General features: G+C 34.9%; 1 protein-coding gene across 9 annotated transcripts in view; it reads left to right on the top strand.

Annotated features, from left to right (window-relative positions):
* The window catches only part of VRK1 (VRK serine/threonine kinase 1), a 90,935-nt gene that overhangs the window by 62,339 nt on the left and 15,114 nt on the right, over window positions 1-13,482 (top strand). For all 9 annotated transcript variants that reach the window (XM_057488159.1, XM_036882301.2, XM_036882299.2 and 6 more), the window contains 4 exons: window positions 629-761; window positions 1,549-1,669; window positions 1,957-2,015; window positions 5,863-6,041. In XM_057488159.1, coding sequence (XP_057344142.1) covers window positions 629-761; window positions 1,549-1,669; window positions 1,957-2,015; window positions 5,863-6,041 — 492 coding nt within the window. The remainder of the gene's footprint in view (window positions 1-628; window positions 762-1,548; window positions 1,670-1,956; window positions 2,016-5,862; window positions 6,042-13,482) is intronic.

Genomic DNA, 13,482 nt, shown 5'->3' with positions numbered 1-13,482 from the left:
ATGTACATGCCCACAGATATGTGTGTATAACATTAAAATTTAGTTTTAATTATGAAGACTTGACTTCAATATATAATATTTAAATGTAGATAAAAGCCTCTTCTAAAGGTTTTTCAGATCATTATAATCTTAGAAATATTTTTATGAAGTGAATTGCTATTTAGTTATTTTATAAGGGAAGCAGCTAGAGGAGTAGAAACTACCTAACATATTGTGTCAGCTAAGTTTGCAGTCTTACATTCAATGTGTGGCAGTTGTACCTCAGCAAATATTGGTGGTTTACTCTGCTCAATTTTGTTTAGGCTCTGTAAGTAAAAGTGTAAGATTTATAGTCCTTGCTCAAGTTGAGGAGACAAGATTAATTACAGGTATAACACATAATTGTCTAAAAAAGTATATAAAGTCAGATGATACTATCTGAACTGTAGCTACATGGTCATTTAACATTTTTCTTCAAATAAGTCTTTCAATTTAAGTATTTGCTACTTTTGCATATTGAATGTAACTTGCTTGAGGTGACTTGTCAATGAATCTACCCACAAATGACGGTATATTCTTTCTGGGCTTTAAAGGAGTATTTGTGCCATCATTTTGGCTTTAATTTATCTTGGTGCTTGGACTATTTTAGGTGTACTTGGTAGATTACGGCCTTGCTTATCGCTACTGCCCAGAAGGGATTCATAAGGAATATAAGGAGGACCCCAAAAGATGTCATGATGGCACTATTGAATTCACCAGCATTGATGCGCACCATGGTGTGGGTACGTCATCTGCACTTGAACAAGAAATACACTGCTAACATTTTCAACTGAATTCCCACATGGTTCTTAATCCTGCAGAGGTGAATACGTAGATAAGTAAGAATTGAAGAGGTAAGGTAAGATGGGGAAGAAAGGGAGTGGTTGAACTTCTGTGATTGTGTAACAGGACCTCTGCTGTTCTCTCCTCATCTTCCTTCCACCCTTCAAGGTACCAAGGTCTTAGCAGGGAAAGGGGTTTAGTTAGCTGAGCAAGTATTTGTTTTTGGTTTTATTTCGCTTGATTAGATGTTAGGATTTTTTTCCCCCTTATGTCTTTCTGTGTCTTAGGCAGTTACAACTTTGTAACAGGTAAACTTTTATTTTGTCGCCTATTAAGTTAGCCTGCTTCTTTAGCGGTCATATCTTTCTCCTGTGCCCAGCACTGTGGAGGAGCTAACGTCCCCAGCTCTTTGGGCTTCTCAGTAGCTTCCTAAATTCTTAATATCACCAAATTTTCCAAGGGCAATATTAAGAGTGTCACTGTTTTTAATTTATTTCCTGGACTTATTTAATGGTCTCATTTTGAAACTCTGGAGTTTGCCAATTTGAGTTTTAAAGGTAATTATTAGCTGGAGGTAAATTATTTCTTTTATATTGGCCAATATTCAATGCTTTTATTAAATGCAGTCAAAGTTTTATGATGAAAAACAAGACTGTAAAGTTGGCTCTTTAGCTTGTTTTATAATACTTGAAATTATATCTTAAACATTATGTCGATATGTTTAATCTGTTTCTTTTGTATTCATAGCCCCTTCAAGACGTGGTGATTTGGAAATACTTGGTTATTGCATGATCCAGTGGCTTAGTGGCCATCTTCCTTGGGAAGATAATTTGAAAGATCCTAACTATGTTAGAGATTCCAAAATTAGGTAAACAAAAACTTACAATAAATTAATTTGGGTAAAATCATGTAAGGCAAATGTTTTTTAGTCAGAATTTCTTGATGGAAACTAGTTTTAACTGGTACTAATTAGAAATAAGAAGTACTTGTTAAACAGGATTCTTGGTCTTCAGTTCAGTTATTTTAGAAGAATGTCTTTAAGCAAATTTGGATGTAGCACAGTGCTGCTTAATATGCTATTTACTCTTATTAAATATTAATCATTTTCTGTGTCATTAAGCTTCAAACAATGACTCATTCTTTAATTTTTAACAGATACAGAGAAAATATTGCAGGTTTGATGGACAAATGTTTTCCTGCGAAAAACAAGCCAGGTAGGAAAAGGCTTCTTAAATGTTCACAGGGATTTTGTTTTCTGGGAGGAAAAAATAAGGATGTCTATGGAATGTCCCATCACGTAAGAGCTTAGCTATTTTTAAGTGTGATCATTTTACTGGGGCCTGATCTCATCATAGGAGTACTTCCTTTTCCAAAGGTGGGCTGAATGAGCACTTGGGCCTCATTCAGTTATTATTCAGTGCTTTCAGGAAAGGAACCAGATTTCATTCATTAATTCAGTGTTTTTTTTTTTTAATTGGAGATTAATTGTGTGCCAACAACTGTTCTAGACACTAGGGATGCCTCAATGAGCAAAACAAGTAACAGTTCCTATCCTCATGCAACTAATGCTTTGGCTGGAGAGAGACAGTAAATCAGGGAGTGAATTTTTCAGTGTATTACATGGTTAGTACGCTAGAAAAAAGAAGAAAACAGAGAATAAAATTAGGGGGTCTATGGATGGCATGGGGAGTAAAGTGGGGATTGGAGTAAAGAGGATTGGAATTTTAAAGAGGGTGGCCAGGGATGGTGTAAGGAGGTGACATTTGAGCAGTTGTAGAAGGAAATAGGGAGTGAGCTCTATGGAAGTCTGGGAAATAGTGTTCTAGGCAGAAGGAACATAAGTGCCTGGTGTATTTGAGGAGTGTGTCCTTTTAGGCCAGTATAAGGACTTTTGAGCAAGAACATAAGGTTTGAAGTAGAAGACTGATATGAACTGTTCACCTTTAAGGGAAATCTTTCCTGCTTGTTTTAGGGTAGACTGCTAAGGGAGCAGGGCAGGCTATGAACAGGAGCAGGTCAGAAGGCTACTGCAATGATCCAAGCCACGAAAATAGCAGTGGAGAGAATGAGAAGTGGTCAGTTTGGATGTATTTAGAAGTCTTTCCAACCTTTGTTCAGGTATCTCCTTTTAGGGGGTTACCTTGACCTTATGCTATTTAAAATCACGGACTACCAACCGCATCAGTTACAGGCTTCTCAGAATCTCTCTCAGGCCTCCTGCCAGGCATGAGCCACTCCCTCTGGCCTAATGGATCACTAGCGTGACTTCAACACCAAAGATTTGTGTTTGAACTATATAGAAATGGAATCCTCGAGTAAATAAAATGGATATCGTCATTTTATGATGTGTGTATATACATCTGTATGTGTAACTGGCAATCGATAACTGCCAAAAATTGAAACAATCCAAAAGAAGGAATACATAAATAACAGTATATAAATATGATGGAACAACAGTATTAGAAATGAGAATAAACAAGTTACTGTTAAACATGCATTTAGGTCTCATAAGGACCTAATGCATAGCATGTTGACTAGAGTTAAGAATATGATATTGTTATACTTGAAAGTTGCTGAGAGTAGATCTGAAGCATTTTATTAACATTCTGGTGCTGTTGAAGTCTTTTCTTTCACTCAGCATTTATTTCTGAAAATTCATTCCCATCGTTGGACTTTTTAGAGTGTATTTTTAAGCTTTATTGGTGAGTAACTCACAAATCTAATTACATATATGTAAAGTGTACAACATGGTGATTGGATATACATGTACATTGTAGAAGGATGGCCAAGTCAAAGTAATTAACACATCCAGCACTTCACATAGCTGACTTTCTTTTTTTTTGTGGTGAGAATGCTTCAGATCTACTCTCAGCAACTTTCATGTATAACAATATCATATTCTTAACTCTAGTCAACATGCTATGCATTAGGTCCTTATGAGACCTAAATGCATGTTTAACAGTAACTTGTTTATTCTCATTTCTAATACTGTTGTTCCATCATATTTATATACTGTTATTTATGTATTCCTTCTGTTGGATTGTTTCAATTTTTGACAGTTATCGATTGCCAGTTACACATACAGATGTATAGTCTACCTGCAGTTGATTTTTGTGTGTCATATGAGGAGAGGTCAAGTTTCTTCCCTACCCTTCTATTTATATGCACTTTGACCCAATAGCCTATCCTGAAAAGACTGTTCTTTCTCTATGGTGCCACCTTTGTCTTAAATCAAGTGTGAAACTACGGATCAGTTTCTAGATTCTTCTCTTTCATCATTCTTTTTGTCTATTCTTGGGCCACACTATCCTAATTACTATAGCTTTATCTTTAGTCTTGATTTGGTAGTTGATATCCAGCACTGTTATTCTTTAAACTTGACTTTGCTGTTTTGCTATTCTTGACCCTTTGTATATCTGTATACATTTTAGAATCACCTTGTCAATTCCATATACCATCCCCTCCTTCTCTAGTTGGCTGGAATTTTGAGTGGAATTGCATTGGCTTTACAGACTAATTGAGGGATATTAACATCTTTATACTATTGAGTCTTCCAATCCGCTGATATGGTATATCCTCCACTTATTGTGCTCTCACTTAATTTCTCTCAATTGTGCATTATAGTTTTCTCTGCAAATAATCTTGCCTGTCTTTCATTATATTTGTTATTAGGTATTTTGTGACTTTTGATGCTATTGTAGGTTATATATTTTTAAAAAATTGCATTGTCCATTTCTTTGTTGCTAGTATACAGAAATAGTTTTTTTAATATTTACCTTGTATTCTGTGACCTTGTTACATTTACCTATTAGTTCTACTAGTTTTTTGTAGATTCCTTAGGATTTTCTACACACACTATGATGTGTTTTACATCTTCCATTCCACTCTTTCTGCCTCTGTTTCTTTTCTTGCCTTACTGTACTGGCTAAAAGTATACATGACTATTACACTGAATTTGAAGTGGTGAAAGTGGACATCCTTGCATTTTCCTCTCTCAGAAAGTTTTTAACATTTTACTGTACTTAGTGATGTTTGCTTTAGGTTTTCTGTAGATTTCCTTTATCCTATTAAGAAAGTTGAATGGAGGGATTTTTGTTTCTTCTTTCTTCATGTATCCCAAGTATCTAGGATCATGGCTGGCATGTAGAGGTTGCTTAATAAATAATTGCATGAATGGATGTGGATATGTATGTGAGTATGTAGCACTGACAGATCTCTTCATTTATTGGATGTGGGTGTTAGAAGAGAAGATTCTTGGCTTGAGAAGCTGGAACAATGGAATTCTCAGTTAACTGGGTCAGGGAAAGCTGCAGGGGAAACAGGTTTTCAGGGTGGGGTAGGAGTTTGGAGGTGAATTTGTTGGGATTTAAAATTAGAATTATAGATTCGAGAGCAGTGGATATATGTGTTCAGAGGTCAGTGGAAAGCTAGTGGAGATACGTGTGTATGAGCCCAAAGATGGATTTTTAGTGTTGAGACACGTTGGTCTTGACAGGAAAGATTTTTTTTTATGGGTTTGGTTCTGCTTCAGTTTCCACTCAACGGTTATCATTCAGAAGCTGATTTTTTTCTTACGGGAAAACCGGGCCTTGCTTCCTTCTTTCTTCACCCTGCTTGTGTTATTTTTATTTATTTACATAAAGAATGCAGCTATTTTCTATAGAGCTAATTAATGGCTTCCCTGGCAAAAAAATCTTGGCTGTGATATTCCTTGTACTCAAGTACATTTTACTTCATAGTCTTTATTCTAGGTCTTTTTGTATTTTTTTAATAGCTTTAAAATTATAGCAGTTATGTTTGTACATATATAAATTTTAAGTATGTCTTCTGTTGTCTCTTACTATTATAAAACTTTTTTATGTGGTATATCAAAATGCATTTTTTATTTGACTTAATCTGACATTTCCTAAGTCCAAAAGCATCCTTTGAAGGTGATTGAAAAGAACATCTTAAGATATACATTTGCATTTTGTTTTTACTATAACCATGAATTATTTTCTTACAAGAGATGAGTATGCTATATTTATGATTTATAAATTACAAACTATGTTACTCTTTTAGATGAAATTGCTAAATACATCGAAACAGTGAAATTACTGGATTATGCTGAAAAACCGCTTTATCAAAATTTACGAGATATTCTTTTGCAAGGACTAAAATCTATAGGAAGTAAGGATGATGGCAAACTGGACCTCAGTGTTGTGGAGAATGGAGGTTTGAAAGCAAAAACAATAACGAAGGTGAATTTTGTTATTGAATTATCCTTTGGTTTCCTGTGGTTATAATTGCAAGAAACACTAGTTTTAGGAAAGTACATTAGTAGCTCAGTAAAGAAAATAATAACAGATTGTTTGGCAATTAAATACTTGTCACCATTTATGTAAAGGTAAACTCTTTATGGTACAGAAAAATGTGGAGGGTTGTAGAAAAATGAATATTTCTGTGTTCCTTATGCCCGATAGCAAGTTATTAAATTCTTAAAAAGATTCTGGCTTGGGATACTAGTACCTGTCAGAGGGATTTGGATGGGCACTCAGTTCATAAAGTTTGTGCATTCTTTTCTCCTGGGTCATGCGTTGGGGCTGCTCTTGTCTCTCAGTTTTTCCTTGTTGGTGTGGTCAAAGTGTTACATCATTTGAAAATTGGTATTTGAAAAATTCCCATTTGAAAGTTCCCTTGTTTGTTGGTGTGCCATGTTTACCACTTGAGTATTATTTTGCTATATACAGAAATGTCACTCTGTAAAGCTTAAGTATCTACATATAAAGGGATTCAATTTTTGGAGATAAATGTTAAGAAATAGTGAACTTCATGGTAGAAATATCGCAGGCATGTAAATAGCTCCTGGTATCACTTTAAGTTTAGATTTGATATATTTATTGCTTATTTTTAATAGTTAATATCTTACTGATTGCCTTTGTAATCTGAAATTATTGGATAAAATATTAATTGCTTTTATATGGGAAAGGAAGATAACTTTTAGAAGAAAAATATTTTTTACATTATTGACCATTTTTAATGTCATTGAATTGCAGTAGATTCCTTTGAAAATCTCATATTCTAAACTATGAGGAAAAGGGCTAAGAACAAATTTTCATTTTAAAATAAGCAGCATATTAAAATATTTTCATAATTTGTAACTTACAAAAGAGATAGGAATTTTGAAATTGTATCTTGAATTTGACTTTTTTGACAAGTAGTAGTTCTCTTTGTAGCTTCATCTCAGAAATGAAATTATACACATGAATCTCCATATACATTTTTTTCTTTCATAAGTTTTGTCGTAATTGCATTTACTCCATTTTTGTTGTCAACAAGTGTGCTGAAAGCCACATCCAGTTTTGAAATGAAGAGGATAAAAATGGAAGCCTGAGTGGAGTTTTTCAGTAAGGTAGTAAGCTTAGAGTTTGTGTTCATTTATAAACATATAGCATGCATCTTCTTGCTCAGGACAGATTGCTCTATGTTAATATTTGTAGCTAGCTTATGTAGTGTTTCTAAAATTTTGCTGATTGATAAGTGAACATCTTTGCTGCAATGAGAACTTGTTCAGTGCTATTCCCCGTTTCTTTGCAAATCACTGTTGTTTGGACCTGTGTGCTGGAGAAAATGTGGTTTCTGCAGGTTGGCTGACTTTCAGCTGAATAGGTCAGTCTGCTGCAGAGCTAACATCTGTGACCTTGTAATTCTCTTGTGTCCTTGGGTAGTTCAGAAGGCTGGAAATTTCTTGTTGGACCATCCCTTACATGTACAAAGCTTTATTTAGGAGAAAAAAATGAATAACAAGTTGAACTATTAGATATCCTTCATTAGTTTACTGCTTGCTGCTCCTCCCCACCCCACAGGGCTATTCTTTGTATTAAAAATAAATTTATAAGAGTTAAGATTAGGTAAGATCAAGCTGCTTGAATGCCATGTAACTATAGGTGAGTTGTTCATTTTGTGGGCCTTTGTTTTTCTATTTGTAAAGTGAAAGAGTTGGACCAAGCTAGTGTTTTGTTGTCTAGTTTTTTTTTTTTAATGCCACAGAATATTTTCTTCAAATTATAATATCCCCTATCTAAAACACAAAAGCAGAATGCCAGCACCTGAAAGGTAGGGGTCTTGCTGCAAGGAAAAGCTTTCTTCTTTGAGAAATTGGTATTCCATCTCTTAGCAAGTGGTATAATTGAGAGGTCTTTTTTGATCTGGTTACCAGGAAGCTTAGAGCTAAATGTGATGCTTAGTCATAGAAACTATATTTATCTTTGTAATTAGCATATTTGCTCCTTCCTCTATTCCTTTGTCATAATTTTTTTTTTTTAAAGTGCATGTGCTTTGTGTTTATGAGACTCAAATCTCTTTTGGAAAGGGGTCGGCTTAATTAATGCAATGTATTTTCTCTTTATGTTCCTAAGAGATATCCATTATGGTAAAAACCTCTAAGAATTGGTCCTCAGAGGAATGAAGCAAGGTTTCTGTGCATTTTTTATATCCATGCTTTTGATTTTGGTGCAGTAAATTTGGAAATCAGAGTGAAATGTGAATTTATCCACTTGCAAATGTTTTCAGCCTCAATAGCCTAAGAATTTTATTTGAAGCACAGAATTTGGGATGACATAAAGCTGAAGGAAGAGACTTAAGTTACCAATCTGCCCTTAAAAAGTACATTGTCAAAGAGTGTCATGGTTGATTAGAACTAAACACTTTAATTAGAATCTGTCAGGATAGTTCCAACAGTTACTGGATTCAGTACCAAGAGTTTGTACTCTTAGGTCAACATTCAGAAATTATATGTAAAGTCTAATTTATGTACCTGGTCGGGCTAGATTCCTGGGTCTCTGAAGATCAATAACGTGTAGTTCCACCCTTAAAGAATCCCTCCCTGCCCCATCTGGGTTAAGAATAGCTTAATTTACTGGAAAGAACTCAGAAAGTTAAAAGGACATTAATACCTCCATTAGCTGTTTTCTTGTAGGGTTTTGATTAAGTTGCTTGCCCAAGCCAACAAAATGTGCTGTTCATTAGAATCTCTTGGGTCTCATCCTTGGAGATTCACTGAGTAGGTCTATAGAGTGTGACCCTGTAGTTTGTATATTACTTTTTCATCACATACAGTATATATTGTTGCTCCCTATGAATGATGTGCACGTACCCTTCTTTGCACTTCCAATTTTTTTTTAGTTATATTATGCTAGTTGGCTTTTCTAGAGTTTTTTTAAAGAATCATTAACATTGTTGAATAAGTCCTTGTGGGCATTCAGCCTGGAACAGGGTACACCTTGGTCTGCCATTGCAGGTCGGGTCTGCTGCTGCTTTCATGGGTACCTTCTTGTGTCTCTTTGAGGTGACCACTCCACATGCAGTATTCAGTTTATACCATGTAGCCCATAGTTTAAGTCCCATTGCCCCAAATATACCCTTTAAATATAGTGAAAGTCTGTCCAGCTGTTTCAACTTAATAGAATAATAGAAACTGTATTTTAATTATATAAACTTTGATTGTTGAAGTTGATACATTTCTTTCTGCTTTCTAACGGCAGTTTAGCCATAGTGCTGTATTTAAGTGGATTCAGTGTATACTAATAATTCTTTAACTTAGGTGCCCCATTATTGATTCTTTATTTCAATCTCATTTTATTTGGCTGGATTTTGTCAAGTTGTTTTTCCCATATATTTTCATGTGAGATTATGATATATGTACAGAAAAGTACACAATTAAATGTGGAATTTGAACTTTGCAAGTGAACATATGCATTTAAACATCACTTGGATCATGATGTGGATCATCATCAGAACCCCAGAAAGCCCTCTCCTGCCCCTGCTCCCAGCCATTATCCCTTCATTAAGAGTAACCAATATATTGACTTCTATTGACTAATACTCAAAACCATATTAGTTTTGCCATAAAAAATTCATAGTAATAACATCATACAATGTGTAGTCTTTGTGTGTCTTTCATTCATTTGTATGTTTGTGAATTTCCATTCTTTTGCTTGTAACAAGTTTATTTTTCATTTCTATATAGTACTGCATTATGTGATGGTATCATAACTCACTTAACCCTTCTGCAATTGATGGATCTTTGCATTGTTTCCAGTTTTTGGTGATTGCAATAATGCTGTTAGGAACATTCTTATAATTTATTTTGGTAAATATATATATTTATTTCAATTTGGGTTTAGACATAGTGGAATTACTGGGGCATAGGGTTTATTTATGTTTAGCTTTAGTAGATAACCGCCAAGCCGTTTTCCAAAGCAGCTATCCCAGTTTACACTCCCACCAATAGGTTATGAGTGTTCATTGCTCACTGACACTACTATTGCATTATATTTAGTTTTACCTTTTTGGTAGATGCATAGTGGTATTTCTTTATGGTTTTTAATGTAATCTCTTTGAGAATATTGATTTTGAACACCTTTTCATATGCCCATCTGCCTTGATTATCCTTTTTTTGTGAGTTATATTCCTAGTTTTTTGTTTATTAAAAGAAACTGGGTTATTTGATTTATTTTTTTTAATTGGAATATATCTGATGTACAATATTATATTGGTTTCAGATATACAGCATAGTGACTCAATGTCTGATTTCTTTTGATTTGCCAGAGTTGACTACTTTGTATGTATACAGTATACATGTTGCACATATTTGCCAGTGAGTTATCTTTTCACTTTCTTAATATGGTATCTTTTGATGAACAGAAGTTCTTCATTTTAATGGAGATGAATCTATCAGTCTTCTTGTTTACACTTAGTGCTTTTTTTTTGTATTCTATTTTAGGAAAAAAATTTTGTTGTATTTTAGGAAAATTTTGTCTACCTCAAGATTATGAAGATAGTCTGCTACTATCAAGATATTTTATCTTTTGCACTTAGGTCTACAGTTTAACAGATTGGTTTTGTGTGTGGTATAAGTCAATATTTATTTACCCCCTGTGGCTTTCTAGTTGATCTGAATCATTTATTGAATCCCCATAGTACGTAGCAGGTTTTTAGGGCAATGATACGTGTTTGGGTCTGTTTTTTAGAGCCAAACCACACTGTTTGGACTCCTGGTTTCATAATGGTATCTGATAGTTAAGTCCTTCAACTTTGTTCTTCCTTAAGATGGTCTTTGCTATTCTTGGCCCTTTGACTTTATATAAAAATTTTAGAATCAGCTTTTTAATTTCCACAAAAATACTTCTTGGATTTTGATTGAGATTGCATCGACTCTTGTCATTTGGAAAGAACTGACATCTTCATACTCTTCTGTTCCATGAAACTGACATCTTCATACTATTCTGTTGCATGAATATGGCATACCCTTATATTTATTTTGGTGTTCTCTCATTTCTCTCGGTCATGCTTGTAGTTGTCTCTGTAGAGATCATATACATCTTCCATGTCTATTTTGTTTCTAATATATTTATAAGTTCTGTAATGATTACTCCAGTTTGTTAGCTATGCAGTTTCCTTGCTGTTTTCTTTTTTATCATTTCTCATTTCCTCAATTTTTAAATCTTTTTTCCTTTTTTGAGCTTCCAATGCATTTCATAAAAATTTTGGGGGAGGACTGTTTTCTTTCAGAGTGGAGTCTTCAGCTATCATATTCATGCTCTCATTATTTGTTTCATTTTCTCTTTTTGTCTGCAAGTATTCTTTATTGGCATGCTTTCTTCTCTTGATCTTACTAATGTTGAATAAGGATGGCTTTATCTGCACTTAGTAGATTACTGTATTTGTGAATCTTTGGCTTTCCCACTTTTTTTTATTAAAGTATCATTGATGAACAATCTTACAAAGGTTTCACATAAACAGCATTGTGGTCTCAACATTCACCCACATTATCGAGGCCTCCTCCCCCCCACCCCCGGCAGTCACTGTCTGTGAGGCAGCAAGAGGCTGTGGACTCAGTGACTTGTCTTCCCTGTACTCTACTGCCTTCCCCGTGACCTACCTGTACTGTGATTGCTAATTACTGTGATTGGCTTTTCCGTCTTACGTTGCTTTTCCTCATAGTTTGGATTTGAGGACTTGGCACTGTTAGTTCATTTTCTTGTCCTGCAGGTGCATATTTGGGGAGGATCTGGAGAGCCATGGCTCAGCAGATACCATAGGCCAAATGATCTGTCTTTCCTCAAAGTTGCTTCCATTCCTTCAGAGCCACCAGAAAAAGAATTAAGTGAAATGCATTGATTTGTTAATGCATTGTTAGTTAATCCATAGTGAAAGAGAGACTTCATTGGGGATGTGGTCTCCATAGCTTTTTATGTTTTACTTATTTGTTTTCTTTTGTCATCTGTTTTGGAAAAGCCTTTGTTTATTGTTGAAAACAATTAGTCCTGAATGAATTTGATTATTCTGCTCTCTTTCTCCAGGAAACAGAATTGCAGGTCCTGCTTATAGTGAGGTACGGTGGAAGTAGGGAAGGTCTTCTCTTTTCAAAAGGCTTTTCCAGTCCTTTTTTTTAAAGCTTCCTGCTTGTTATTTTGTAAGTTGGAGATCATTGGTGAAACCGTTCAGAATGGTGTTCACTCACTTTCTTTTTCCCACTATAGTTTAGTGGTGTGTAGGAGCTACGTGTTGCTTTCAGGTTATGCTGTGAGGCTCTGCCACTGTTTGCTGCCGAAATATTCCCTAATTGTTATTTTGGGTTCATTTCTTCAGATTTTGGGCAGGGGGAGTTTGTGAAATATTACCCCCCAAATATCCCACCCTTGTTTTGCATAAACATTTAGAGTTAACTGAAATTTATATCCTTCCCCCACAAAAGTAAACCCAGCATGCTTCACTTTTACCATCTTAGCCCCTCACAACCCATCTCCCATGTTACAAGCATCTGAGGTTTTAGTTCCAGTTTTTGTTTGTGTACACGAGGTATCATTAGTTATTTAAGAGTTAGTCATGAGTCTAACTGATCTTTCTTGTTACCACTTTGTTGTGTCCATGTCCTTTTTCTTGGATTCATTTTTCATAATCTTTGAGTTCTGCAAAAGTCCAAAGCTGTCCATATTTTGCTCTAGTCAAAGAGTAATTTAGCCATAAAGAGAGTTCTTAATTAAAGGCATTCTGTTGTTGTCTTCTAGCATCCAATTTTGTTGATTTTTGTTTGTTAGATTTATATGTTTTCACTCTTCAAAGTCTCTTGCTTTTTTCTTTATCTTTGGCATTCTGCATTTTGTCATAGGTATAGATGTGTGGGGCTCTTTCTCTTTTTCTTAAGCCTCATTCATCCTTCTTGGTACTTGGTGGACCCTTTTCATCTGAAGACTCAGTGCCCATCTTTAACTCTCAAAAAATCTATTACCTTATGTATGCGAGTACTTCCTTACCATCCCTCCCTCTGGAGCTTCTACTGCATGAATCTGGTAACTTCAGATTCCACCGTCTCTTCTCCACATCTCTTTAACTCTCCTACCAAGTTTTCTTTCTCTGCCCTTCACACTGTTCTGGGTGAGTCCATAGACTTCCCGCTCACTGGTTTCCTCTATTCCGTTTTTCAGTCGTGTTTTAAGGGAACTGGTTATTTTCTTTATATGTCAGCTTATTCTCATTTTATTGATGTGATAGCCTCTTAAGTCTCTTTGAGAACAGTAATTATTATAATTTTTTCCTATTAACTCTTGGCATGGAGGTTAGTTCCTCTGAGCTTATTGTCTTTCTTTTCTGATCCTGTAATTTTCCTTAGATTTTGCCTAACTTAATTCATAATTTTTG

The sequence above is a fragment of the Manis pentadactyla genome, chromosome 11 (genome assembly GCF_030020395.1).
Source record: "Manis pentadactyla isolate mManPen7 chromosome 11, mManPen7.hap1, whole genome shotgun sequence".
In the NCBI taxonomy this organism is placed as follows: Eukaryota; Metazoa; Chordata; class Mammalia; order Pholidota; family Manidae; genus Manis; species Manis pentadactyla.
This window is presented reverse-complemented; position numbering and strand designations above follow the sequence as displayed.